At 38.5% G+C, this 14684-nt stretch overlaps 1 protein-coding gene across 1 annotated transcript in view; it reads right to left on the bottom strand.

Annotated features, from left to right (window-relative positions):
• Positions 1-14684, bottom strand: part of Enah (ENAH actin regulator) — a 114802-nt gene that overhangs the window by 45232 nt on the left and 54886 nt on the right. Inside the window, exons 3-4 of the mRNA XM_028789299.1 lie at positions 8368-8533; positions 2695-2872 (exon numbers count right to left, since the gene is read on the bottom strand). Coding sequence (XP_028645132.1) covers positions 2695-2872; positions 8368-8533 — 344 coding nt within the window. The remainder of the gene's footprint in view (positions 1-2694; positions 2873-8367; positions 8534-14684) is intronic.

Raw genomic sequence — 14684 nt, 5'->3', positions numbered from 1 at the left:
CACACACACACACACACACACACACACACACACACACACACACACACGAATGGCTATGAACCCAAATCAAATTGCTTTGGCAAGGGAAGATAAGACCATGCTGGTATTCAGGATAACCGGGTCTGTTTGTTTAGGTGGACGGGGGTGGCCAGCACATAACCTACAGTGAAAATCTGCACATGTAAAGGCATCCCTTCCCAAGGAAAGACATTCCAGGTCCTTTTCCTTGAGACAGGGGCTCTCTGTAGCTCTGGCTGGCCTTGAACCCACAGAAACCCACTTTCTGCCTAGCAAGTGCTGGGATTAAAAGCATGCACCACCAGATGACACTTAAGTTTTTTTTTTTTAAGATTTATTTATTTTATGTATATTGAGTGCTGTCAGAATATATGTCTGCATGCCAGATGAGGCCATCAGATCCCAGTACTACGAACTACCATGTGGTCATTGGAAACTGAACTCAGGATCTCTGGAAGAAGAGACTACTGAGCTATATCTTTCTAACCAGATTCAAACTTTACTGGCAGTAATTTCATCCATGACAGAGATAACTAACTTCAACAAGTTTATACTACCACAACTGAAAACATGAAGAGACAATGATTACCAAACTTACCCATAATAATTCTATATACTGTACACACCAAAAATGCTTCTACAGCAAATAAAACCATTAATTTTCATACTTTCAAACTTTACATGATTCAAAACTATTTCTTAATGTTTATTACTTTGTAAGAGGATTAATACGTGTCTCTTCATAAAAAGGCTGAATTTCAAATAATTGGGATCAGAATAAAACAAATATTAGCCATTGGTATTTGGAAAACAAACTAGTATCATTCATTGATAAGAACAATATTTTCCATTTGATAATAACAAGACAAAACCACCATCAACAATAATTTGAACTATGCTAAGTGACATTTAGTTCTTAACTGGATCCCCATTTGAAGGCTGCGAAATGAAAATGGTCATTGGCTCCAAACACAGGAGCACAAGAGAGGCTGCTATACACACACTCTTCAAGTTAGGTAACTGGTCTATTTGAGATACAGCAATCACGATTCTAGCTTGTTTCCCAATTATTGCAGTGTAAAAGTATTCCTATATGCTAATAAAGTCTTATGCCAACAAAATCAGTACAGTGACTAGGAGAAATTTACATGAGACCAGATTTCGCCGTCTTGTAAAGGAAAACCACAGTAAGTTCCATGGCTTATTTCCTCAAAATAGAGCCAATGAGAATAATGTTCCTTATAGATGCTGATTTCCTCAAAAGAAATTTTTATACAAAACAGATACAGGTACAATGGTATAAAATCTGCAAAATCTCAAAATGCCTATTCCTCTAAAATTCATTTTTAAAAAGGCAAAGGAGTTAGATACTTTAATCCTTGCATGCTTCAGAGTAAGATATAAATATACCGTTTAGAATTGATTTTTAGAATTCTATACCATTAAAAAAATCAATATTTTATCTGGCTATAATATTCCTCATTAAACTATATGTATTTTACTCAGAACATTTATATCACTAAAATCACTACCAAACATACAACACAGGAAGGAGTAATTATATTTGAATTTTTTCATATATAACATTTTCTGGTCATAAAATTTATCGCTCTAATGAGAACCATACATTTGCATATTTCTTTTTCTGTTTCTTACACCAAAACAAAATTTAGTGTATCTCTGATGCACTAGTGTACATAAGGTTTTGAATACTTGAGCTTTTCAAAGTGAATTATTTCTATTCTTCCTTCTTAGCAACATACAGTGTAAGAATCCAATTATAGCTTGGACCATGAAGGTGTGCCTCAAATCTTCAAACAACTCTTAGCAGTGTTTCTCAACCTGTCGGTCACAACCACTCTGGGGGTTGAGGGGCTCAACAAAGACCATTAGAAAACACAGATATTTACAGTACAATTTATAACAGTAGCAAAATTACAGTTATAAAGAAGTAAGAAAACTAATTTCATGGTTGGGGGTCACCACAAGATGAGGAACTGTATTGAGAAGTCATGGCATTGGGGAGCCATCTCTTACCCATTAGGAGATTTTACTCTAAATGTTAAGTCCCTAAGCTCAGTGTGGCTTAAAAAGTATATTTTAGAAACCTATGTATTTCTTGATAAAAGGCAAACAACAACAGGCATAAGAGAATGACTGACGTTCCAGCTACTTTGGAAGCAGAAGGCAGGAGGATTTCCTGAACAGAAGAATTTGAAACTAGCTTAAGTAACATAGAGACCTTGTATTTTTGGTGGCTCTTCTGTCCTAGTATCAAAAGTTATGTTGTTACAGCAGGACAAACCAATCTAGGTAATTTCAAATGAGGTTTAAAAAATAACTAGACTAACTAAACTCACAGCATTATGCTTCTAGACTATGTTTCTTTCTTCTTATTTATTTATTTATTTATTTATTTATTTATTTAGGCTTTTTGAGACAGAGTTTCTCTGTATAGCCCTAGCTGGCCTCAAACTCAAAGACCCAACTGCCTCTGCCTCGCAAATGCTGGGATTAAAGGTGTGTGCTACCACGCCTGGCTAGACAATACTTTTAACATAACCAAATAAGAGTTCACATTTTTCTAGAAAATAACTTAAGCTGACAAGAAAGTTTCGCTTTAACATATACACAGCATTTCCGTTGAAGACTACTGGGAAAGCACAGACACTTTACCTGCTTCCTGTGAATTTAACACTTCTAAGGCATGCATCATGGCACTTGCGAAGACATTGGCATCCTCTTTGCTGCCAAAGTTGAGACCATACACCTGTCTAGTATCCCGCCATTGGTGGAAAGTCTGTGTAGCTTGATTGTACTTCAGCCCTTTAGGAATGGCACAGTTTATCACAACCTAAAAGACAATTAACTCATTATAAAGCCAGCTAATAACTGGGAAAATAAAAGAAGCCAACACAAATCCAGATTGTAGGTATTTCTTTAAACTTAATCCTAGAAGACTTTATGAAAACTAATGGGAACAGTTACCTAGAATAAAGGCAAGTCTGTAGAAATGAGTCTGATGGAACATAAGCTATCTTATGTTTACAAATGGCCTGCTTCAAAATAATAAATCAACAAAAGAAAAGCATTGTACTTCATTAAATACACTTTAACTTGTTTGTTGATAAATTATCAATTCAAAGATGGAATATTAACTGTAAAGGCCCCTTTGGACTCCTCCTATCCAGAGTATCTCTAATACTACAAATTAATTTTACAGGATGTTGGATTTGATAAAAACAGAGTCACAGAATCCATGTTGAGAAATATATCTGCCCTCTTTCCTCAAATTCACATTTAAGAGTCATCCACTTATATATCAACCATGGCTTGTTCATCTTCACTGCTCTACTGGGATACATTACCAACCTACACATTCTCTCACTAACATTGTTATTGTCCAGAATCTGTGGCTACTACAAACACTGGCATGAACATCCTATTAAACATCTCCTGGTACACAGTGCATGTTTTTTCTGAACATGAACCCATATTGGACTAGTGTAAATCATAAGTATGTTTAACTTTAGTAGAAAACTCCATTCAGCTTTCTAAATGTGTCCTATCATTTGCCATTCCACAGCTGTATATCAAAGTTTGTATGACTCCATATACTGTGTAGCACTGCCACTGATAGTGTTGGCCTTTCTATATATTTAAAGTAATTCCTGGCCTGGAGAGATGGCTCAGCAGTTAAGAGCACTGACTGCTCTGCCAGGGTTCCTGAGTTCAATTTCCAACAACCACATGGTGGCTCACCACCATCTGTAATGGGATCCGATGCCTTCTTCTAGTGTATGTCTGAAGACAGCTGCACTGTACTCATGTAAATAAAAAATAAATAAATCTTTTAAAGTAATTCCTAAGTTATCATATTAGAAGAGGGCACACAGGTCAGGCATATGTGTGGGGGTCAAATGACAGCTCCGTGGCACTAGTTCTCTCTCCATCTTTATGTAGGCTCTAGGGATAAAACTCAGGTAGCCAGGCTGCACAGCAGGTGCCTTTACCCTCCACACTATCTCACAGGTCTTCTTTTGTGTGTTTTGTTTCAAGATCAATCTTATGTGAATTCCTCATTACATTCATTACTAAAATCTCTGGCCCATTTCTCTCCTAACTGATCTTTTTCTTTACATATGATCCCAAAGGAAAAATGTTTGTGTGACAAATATCTTGCCCCAGTCTGTAACTTTCCTATTCACTGTTAGTGGTATTGTGAGTTCATTTTCTCTTATTTCAAATTAAAAATCTTTTCCTATTTTAATGTTTTTGTGTTCTAAGAAGTATTTCTCAATGTAAGTTATGAAAATACTATTTCATTTGTCTTCTAGAAGCTTTACTACTGCTAACCATGAACATTTGCATCACCAGTAAATCTGAAATTGATCTGAGCCTACAGTGTGAGATAGGTTTAAGTTTCCAGGTGTTTGTTTTCTTTGGGTGTCCAAATGATTCACTTATTTTAGCTAAATTGCGCGTTTATCTTTTGTTACAAATTGAGTTTTTCCCCATGGGTCAATATATCTAATATTTGCCTGACTGTAGCATCTTCACTACTACAGCTTTGCACTAGGTGTCAGCCTTCGGACTGTGTCCTTCTACTCTGTTCCTCATTACTATTTTAGCAAGTTTTGGTCCTTTGTGAAAAACTACCACTTATACTTTTAAAATATTGTCAATGTTCAAATTTAAAACTGTACACTAAAGCTAAAAAAAAAAAACCCAATTTGATTACTAATGTCATAAAGCTATCTTTACTTCATGAGTATCATACAATCCTTTCTTGGGCTGACAAGTAACACTCAGTGGTTCTCTATATTGGTATCTTGAGCACCTATTAAAGTTGTGAGACGTTTGATAAAGTAGTTATTGGTTGTGGTCTTAAAATGTCCTCCTCAGGCTCATGCTTGAACACTTGGTTCCCAGCTGGTAACACTGCTTGGCAAAAGTGTAAACTTTTGGGAGGCTGAGCATTCCTAGAGAAAGTGGGTCACTGGAGGGACAGGTCCTGAGGATCTACAGCCTGGCTTTACTCTCTGCTTTCTAGACAGAGATGCAACGAGACCAGTCATGTGACCAATCAGACTGCTCTTTCTTCTCCCTCAAATTGCCTGAGTCAGCACAGTACATCACAGAATCAGCAGGGTAACTAAGATACTATTGGAAACAGTATCAGCGTAACCTCTTCATTTCCTGACTCAGAGGAAAACCATTTCTAGGTAATGATAACATATTTAGAACACTTATTAAACTTACTTAATTCCAACCTATTACTAACCCATGGTTTATTAATTCTAACATCCTGCTAATCTTCATGATTTATGATCAGATTTTCTTCCCTCTAGATACATAACAATGTCACCTACAACTGACTTCTTAATTTCCTACTTTTTTAAAAAAGATTTTATTTATTTTATGTATATGAGTACACTGTAGCTGTCTTCAGACAGACCACATGAGGGCATCGGATCCCATTACAGATGGCTATGAGCTACCATGTGGTTGCTGGGAATTGAACTCAGGACCTCTGGAAGAGCAATCAGTGCTCTTAACCACTGAGCCATCGCTCCAGCCCCATTTGATTCTTTTTAATACTTGTGTGTTTTATTTCCTTTTTCTTGCATTTATCTACTGGCTAGGCATAGAACAATATTAAAATGTCGTGATTCATACCAAGTATCTTTTGTCTTTTGCATGATGCTAACTTTTGAAGAGTGTGGATCTTAAGCTTGTAAGTAAAGATGTACTGTGAAATGTTTACACTGTGATAAATGTCAGCAGGAACATAAAAGAAACAAATTTGTTGAGAAGATAGGGAAAGTTATAGCTGACTTTAGACAAGGCTAATACTGTGGCAAGTCACAAGAAAGTAAGTATTCATGTACTTTTCACTTCATTGAGGTCAGGCTAAAAATAAATAGGGCTATATTAATGTAACATACCACCTATGTGGAGTCAGGCTGCAGGAGACTATATCACAGCTTGGTCATAAAGCATGCTTTTGTGGTCAGTCATTCCCTAAGTAGTCACCACTAAGTGAGAATATATATACCTCTCTTGTTTGTTTATTGGGTTTGAGACAGGATCTCTCTATTACGAAGCCCTAGCTGTCTTGGAATTTGCTATGTAGACCAGGCTGGTCTTGAACTACAGAGATCTACCTGCTTCCCAAGTGCTGGGATTAAAGGCACACACCACCACTTCAGGCTATAATTAGTATTTTTAAAGATCAATGTTATTTTTCTCACAGTTTAGATGATTGAAAAAATTGATTCCTGTTTTGTTTGTTTTGAAGATAGGATCTCAATATCCCTCCCTCCTCCTTCCTCTCCCGCCCCCCCACCCCCGCCACAGACAGACAGAAAGAGACAGAGACTGTGTCACCATTCTCAGATTTTAAAGTTTTATATTTTGAAAGTGGATTAATCATTTACATACTATAATTTCAAGTCTATTAATATTTTTCCCAGCCTTTTCTTACAGCTCTTAGCTTGAAATGGTGTTAAGAAGGTTGGTTCACGGCCAGGCATTGGTGTCTTTTAATCCCAGCACTTGGGAGGCAGAGGCAGGCAGATTTCTGAGTTTGAGGCCAGCCTGGTCTACAGAGTGAGTTCCAGGACAGCCAGGGCTACACAGAGAAACCCTGTCTGGAAAAAAACAAAACAAAAACAAAAAAAAAAAAAAGGAGGTTGGTTCAACAGGGGGCTGGAGACAGTAAAAACTATTCAAACTATTGGCTGCTCTTCTAGACAACTGGGATTCAGTTCCCAGAATGCACATAGTGGTTCACACCGTCCAGTACCAGGGAATCCGATGTCATTTTCTGGCCTCTACATTTGATTCAGACATGCATAGAGGCAAAATTCATGTATGTAAAAACATGGAGAAAAAGTGTTCAATAATTTTTACGAAGTTTTGTCATCTAGTTTTTATTTTGTTCTCCATGGCAGTATCAGGGGCAGCATGTGGCACGTATCTAACCTAAGGGACCACTGTGCAGAACAGATACAAAGAAAGCAGACGCCACAGCTCAGATACTGACAGGCAGTGACAAGTGGAGATTTTGGTAGAGAAACAGGAGACTAGAAGCTGTGTCACACAGTGAAAAAACTGGAGCACAGAAGAAAAGGAGAGGCTAGCGAGGAGGAGGGGGCACACAACAAAGAGAAGAGGTGAACTAATTTCTGTAGACTCACCCAGAGCTATGACCATTTCTCATCAGAGAAGCGCTGCGTTTTTAACCAAGTGCCTTAAGAACTCCGCTGCCCTGCTATCAGTATTAGTCAGTAAGTTACGTAAGGGAGACTGCAGATTCTATTTCCTAGGGAAACAGTCTCCTCAGAAAAAAAGAAGAGGATTTTTCTCTTTGTCCTCTTTTTATGAGACATAGCCACTTGGAGTTCCAATTTTTGCAGAAGTACCAGTTTCAATGTCCATTCCTTTCACGCATGCATGACAATTATAAACCCCTAGCTATTACCAGTTGACAAACAAACTTAAAATGCAGGGTTACCGCAGCATCTGTTTACATTACAGCTTCTGGAAAAGTACAGCCCTAATTTTCTTTGAGCAAGAACTCACAGGGCACCAATTAGAATCTAGCTATATTTTCCCTGCACTTTGTAGCAGGAAGGTTTTAAACATTAGTTAAATTACATCTTTGAAAAAACACTTTTCCAAGGGAACTTAGTAAGTCTACAACCCGTAAAAGTTCTCACTATTACAGCAGTAAGTCCTGATCTACCTTTTCCTCGCCTTCAGATCCTGATATGGATCTGACAGGGGTGAAGGCATCCAGGAATCAGACAACCCAGCAACTGTCTTGAAAGTATGGAAAAGGGAAGTATCAAAAGCTCAGCTCTCACCTTAGATAGGAACTGGAAAGAAAAGCCCAAACATTCCACAAACACTAATGCCTACCACATTCTTATTAATCACTTATGAATTTAACAATACTTCCTAAAACCATTTATACTTTCAAATCCCTTCTCTAGCCACGCAAACTATACCGTTGACCAATAAGTAGATAAATATGTCGCATAAGCATACAATGTGTTCCTTACACTGCATTTTCTATTGTCCAGTCTGAATTTAGATTATAAAAAGGGGCCAGCCGGATGGCGTGATATGACAATCTAATGAAGACATAAAAACTCTTCTGCTCAGAGAGGTTTGATGGACCTTATTTAGATCACCAGATCCTACAAAGTGCCAAGAGAAAACACACTCCCAAGAACTGTCCTCTGCCCTCACATGCTTAGTATCGCATGTGCAAGTCTGCAGCCATACATATATGCATGCATGCACAAACACAAACTATAAAGAATTTTAGCAGACCCTTACCTGATGGTCTTGAATCTTTCTGCCCACCACTCTGAATGTGTTGCTGCCTGTATGGTGATATATATGTACTCTGCTGAACCCAGTTGAGCCACCAGCTGGTACCCACTTCTTATTGGCATCATCATAAACCATCACAGCAGCTCTTGCCTGACAGATACTTTGCTCACTGTAAAAAATAAAATTCAAATGAGATATTTAAAATATGCTAGGAATGCCACAGAACCATAAGCCAGGGTTAAGCCAACTTATCAGTTAGCAATCAACTCCTGTTGGTGAAGTCTAATGGGAAAAACAAAAGCAACATAGAATACGGATAGTGTGGGATCCATAAAAACACAAAGAACACCAGAAGTATTTCATTCTAAATGTATCTAACTTATTATCACCTTGAATATATCTATTAATACTAAGTTAATCACCACTTTTTTTGGGGGGGGGCAGGTTTCGAGACAGGGTTTCTCTGTGTAGCCCTGGCTATCCTGGAACTCACTCTATAGACCAGGCTGGCCTCGAACTCAGAAATCTGCCTGCCTCTGCCTACCAAGTGCTGAGATTAAAGGCGTGCGCCACCACTGCCCAGCTCATTTGTTTTAATATATGATGGTGACCTGACATTTTTTTGACAAAACTACTTCTTAAAAATAAAAAAAAAATATTTATGTATGTGAGTACACTGTCACTCTTCTCAGACATACCAGAAGAGGGCATCGGATCCCATTACAGATGGTTGTGAGCCACCATGTGGTTGCTGGGAATTGAACTCAGGACCACTGGAAGAGCAACCAGTGCTCTTAACCACTGAGACATCTCTCCAGCCTGACAAAATTATTTTATCATTAAGATCACTTCAAGGTCTCAAACAAATTCAGACATTGCAGTATCTATTCTTCAAACAGGGAGTTGAAACTAACAGTCAATGGCGGGCGATATGATCAACTCCTTTCAATCCCTTTAGTCAAGTTACTATCTTATAAATAAGGGGCTGGAGGGAAAACTCAGGATTGAGAGAGCTTACTGCTCTTGCAGAGAACACAACTTTGAGATTCAGCTTCCAGACTAGATAGCCCACAACTACCTGTAATTCCTGCTCCAGGAGACTGGATGCCTCTGTCTTCCATGAGTACCTGCACTCACAAGTACATGTATGCATACGAGCACACGTGCACGTGCGTGCTTAAACACAACTAAAAGTTTAAAAGATGATTTCTAAGGATGCTATTAGATTGAAAACCCCCTTCTCTGCATATAAATAATAAAAAAGGAAAAGACCAGAATTTGTGGTTGCTATCTATCCCAATTATGTGAAACTAATATGAGATAGGCAAGCAAAATAGAAACAAGGTCAATTTCTTACTGAATAATACATACACCTTTCAAATATTCTCTAATGTTCTTGGGGAAAAACCTGGTTGTAACCTTATCCTATGCCATAGTTTCTCTTTACTATCATTTATCAAGAGAACATTAAAACAAGCACACTACTGACTACAAACCTGGTTAAACACAGCTTCTAGACCAGTGGTTCTCAATCTGTGGGTCACAACCCCATATCAGATAGCCTTCATATATCAGATATTTATAGTATGATTCATAACAGTAGCAAAGTTAGTTAGGAAGTAGCATCGACACAATTTTATAGTTGGGAGGGTCACCAAACATGAAGAACGTTGAGAACAGCTGGTCTGGAAGGCTAAGCCTACATGTGAGTGGTTAATATAGATGCTTCTAAACAGTTCATGCACCCCCATCTCATCTGTAAAGAAAGCGCTTGTTCAGTCTACCAGTTCCTGCCTCAAGAGATTTTGGACAATCCATGACATGCTTTTCCTAATCCCCCTCAGAAATAGTTCCCCCACACTCCCGCCTTACTTATGCCTCTCTCATTCATGGAAGGATGATGAGCACAGCTCTGTAGGAGGGGGTTGTGTTGCCTTGATGACAAGATCATGAGAAACCTAAAGAAATCACTGCACTGAACAATAAACTTACTTTGGAGAAATTAGAATTGTTCTAATTTTCCATTACAGAAATCCTACAGAACCTAAGCTATAAACAACAATGGTGTAGTAAGTCCTTCGGTGCTGTCTCAAATTACTTTTGTTGTCTAGAAATTTTCAGAGACTAGAAACAAGTCAATGACTAAAGCTTGAATTATTTTTTTTAGAGAGCATTATTTTAAAGGTATTTGTCAGTACAACAGTTGAAGACTCATTACTCACCATAGAAACACGTACTAAATGACAACTTTTATATAACGAAGATGACTGAAATTAGCAAAAGGTCAGTGCTTCTTACAGCTTTTAGCTGCAGAAACTGATTTAATATGAAATGAAAAAATAAACCTTCAAATTAATTCAAAACTTTTATCGTCCAGTGTTCAAAAATTATTAGCCAGGCATAGTAGCACATGCCTTAATCCTGGCAACTCAAGAGGCAAAGATGGGCTGGGCAGTGGTGGTGTACACCTTTAATCCCAGCACTTGGGAGGCAGAGGCAGGTGGATTTCTGAGTTTTAGGCCAGCCTGGTCTACAGAGTGAGTTCCAGGGCTACACAGAGAAACCCTGTCTTGAAACCCCCCCCCCCCCAAAAAAAGGCAAAGATGGATCTCTGTGAGTTCAAGGCCAGCTAGGGCTATAAAAGATCACTTAAAAAAAAAAAAAGCATTTCAGGAGGTCTTGAAAAAGCCTGATGACTTGAAATAGATGAAACACCTGTAATTCCAGCAATCTCATGGGAGATACAAAATTAAGGAGGTTCACACAGGCTCATAGACCAGCTAGAACTCATCCACCAACTCTAAACACAGATGTGATACACAATTAAGCCATTAAATTATGTTGCCATTGATTGCCATTAAAAGATAGCAATCAAGTTTTTTTTTATTTCATGGACCTACCTAAAAACTTAAAAAACAGATCGGATTAATCAATATAGAACAGGATATCAATGTTTTGGTCTGTTATCAACTGGAGTAGATTTTATTTATTTTATGTATATGAGTACGCTGCAGCTATTTTCAGCCACACCAGAAGAGGGCATCAGATCTCATTATAAATGGTTGTGAGCCACCATGTGGTTGCTGAAAATTGAACTCAGGACCTCTGGAAGGGCAGTCAGTGCTCTTAATCACTGAGCCACCACACCAGCCTCAATCACTAGTTGTTAGAATGAGGATTTTGTTTTTTGTTTTTCCAAACCCTGGCTGTCCTGTGGACCATGACGGCTTCAAACTCCCAAAGATCTGCCTGCATCTGCCTCCTGAGTGTCGGGATTAAAAACATACACTATGGCTTGGCTCAGGATTTTTTTTAAACAGAAAAATAGGTATAAAAGAGCTAGAGAGATGGCTCAGCAAGAAAGAGCACTGGCCGCTCTTCCAGAAGAGCCTAATTCCATTGCCAGTACCACACAGTGGCTTACTACTGTCTGTAACTCTAGTCTTGGAATCTGATGCTCTCTTCTGACCTCTGCAAGTACCAGGCACACATGTGGTACACACATATATACATAGGCAAAACACCATATACATAAGCAAAACATTAGTTTCCCAGATATTGCATTGTCCGTGTTTGTATTTTCACTCTGTTTTAGTCTATTCCAGTGAAACTGTCAAAGACCTGCTTTAAGATAGACAACACTGTCAGGTATGGTGGGCAGTACATACCTATAATCCTAACACTCAGGAGGCTAAGTATAGGAAGAGCCAAGATTCAAAGTCAGTCTGGTTATAGAGAAAAACTTAGCTAATGGTGGCTGTTCTCAGCCACACAGAAAGTATTGCTGGTATATATTCGAGAACAGAACAATCCATCTTTATATGCAACCATGGCAAGCCTCAAAATTAAAACTTGTCAAAGTCTTCCTATTTCTGAATCTGTGAAACAATTATGGAAAAAGAAAAAATGAGTAAACTACTAAACTGTGGTTTTGTAAAGACTGGATACTTTACAGTCATAAACAAAACCCCATCTTTATGATGTAATGTAACTAGTGTACAGACTTCATTATACTTCATGTTCCTAATGTTAATTTTGGTATTTACCAGTGAAGTATAGCATTAAAATGCTTACCACCTCCGACATACACAGTCTAAGGAAACACGACACTATTTTATGTATAGTTTTATAGCTTAGTCAGGAAATTCACTTCTGAATATAGTTAAATTTCCCAAAAGTACTTATATATTATGGTAAAGAATGCTCACCAAGCTGGGCAGTGGTGGCACACGCCTTTAATCCCAGCACTTGGGAGGCAGAGGCAGGCAGATTTCTGAGTTCAAGGCCAGCCTGGTCTACAGAGTGAGTTCCAGGACAGCCAGGGCTATACAGAGAAACCCTGTCTCGAAAAAAACAAAACAAAAAAACAAAAAACAAACAAAAAAGAATGCTCACCAAAAACAGGTACCAGTAAATGAAATGTTCCTTATATTTAAGGAAAAAAAGAACTTCTTGTAGATACTATGTATTGATGATTCTCTAAAAAACAGCAATTCCCTGTCAAAGATACAAGTCACAGATCATTTGTCAAAGGAAGTGTAAACATCAGTGCTCACGCACAGTAGGTATCCTTAAATGCTGTTCAGTAAATAAATGCATCTAACAAAATCTAAATCATCAAAAACAAGAATCTAATGCTTTTCCTTTTGTTAAGACTTCTTAGGGTCCTCAAAGCCATCATTCATTGCTTCCTTTTGCATTCCTCCAATGAGATTCTCTGGGGAGGTAGCATTTGAACCATAGGAAGGAGACAGGAAAAATACTGATGGGCTTAAAGTAGAACATGACTTACGTTTTTAAAAACATGACTCTGGCTACCATGAACTAAAATGACTGCGGAAGGTGACCAGGAAATGAGGGACAGAAGCAAGGACACTACTAGACTGGACAACAGGAGAGGAATGCATGGGATGCTGGAAGATTATCACAAAGGACACAAACTATGAACAAAACTACCGTATTACAGTGTTCCTGCTGAGAAAACTGTCTTGACCTGAGCTCCTTTACTAGGTCCAAAAGACCAGTTCACACAAAAATGGAGTCCTTAATGCTAAATGCCACACAATCAAATTGGAGCTTTAAGTACACAGATCCTCAGACAACAGTTAAGTTTCTCTGCCTGTCCCCGCCCCCCTCTCACACAAGGGGTCCATATCTTCTACTGCTCAGGAGCCCACTCATGAACTGTATAAAAGCCAATTAGATATATGAAATGAAGTTTTGTTAATTTTTTTCAGCCCCTCCCCAAAAAGACACTATTCACCAGATTCCTGAAAAAAAAAAAAACCTGCAGAAGAGGTACTCAGTCCCCTCTATTGCCTCCTGCCTTCCTCATGACATACCAAGAAAGGTCTACACAAAATTCTTCTCACTGGACTTTGCTCCTGTTTCCTGAAGTCATTTTCCCCCTCAAGTTCAAGTTCACAAGTTTCCAAACCCATGGCTGGTTTGTGAGTGTAAGTGACCTTTGGGGCTTTGCAATGACTGAAAAGTCACTGTCAGTAACTGTAGCTTTAAAATTAACAGTCAGCAAATGCAGTAAACGGTATGACAGCTGTAAGCTTAAACTCTGGCTTACTTCTTTAATTCTTTATTTATGTGTGTTTTATGTGCATCGGTATTTTGCCTGCACGTTTGTATGAGGGTGTCAAATCTTGGATTTACAAACAGTTGTGGGCTGCCACGTGGTTGCTGGGAATTGAACCTGGTGCTCAGGAAGAGCACCCCATGCTCTTAACTGCTCAGCCACCTCTCCAGCCCCTAGACTAGCTATCTTTTTTTTTCTCTCCCCTCCCCTGCTCCCTCCCCTCTCTGGCTTTTCAAATAAGAACTTGGATTTTGAACTCCCTCCAACTCCCAGCTCTCTGAAATAAAAATCACTAGCTAGCTATCTGATCAAGGGAATTTCAGGGCCAAAGCCATAACTGAACTGGGAGGAAGCAGTCAGATACTTAAGAGCCATTCGATGACTTACCTACACAGAAAAAAATGACTGTCAGGATCCCAACCCTGTACCTGATGACCTCTTCTAACAGGTTCAAGAGACAACATAAAAATGGGATCCTTAATTTTCCTCCCCAAGATAAAACCTCTGGTTGTCCTGGAACTCATTAGATAGAGCATACTGGCCTGGAAGTCACAGAAACCCACCTGTCTCTGGGATTAAAGCTGTACACCACTCTGTCTGGCTCTTAATTTCTGAAGAACTGAATATGACGGCTTCTGCCTACCAGCACTTTTTAAAAAAAAAAAAATCTATTTATTTATTTATTTATTTATTTATTTAATGTATATGAATACACCATTGCTCTCTTCAGATA

Source organism: Grammomys surdaster, unplaced genomic scaffold, assembly GCF_004785775.1.
Source record: "Grammomys surdaster isolate TR1022 unplaced genomic scaffold, NIH_TR_1.0 125808, whole genome shotgun sequence".
NCBI classification, from domain to species: Eukaryota; Metazoa; Chordata; class Mammalia; order Rodentia; family Muridae; genus Grammomys; species Grammomys surdaster.
The sequence above is the reverse complement of the archived record's forward strand: the minus strand, read 5'-3'. Positions and strand labels throughout refer to the sequence as shown.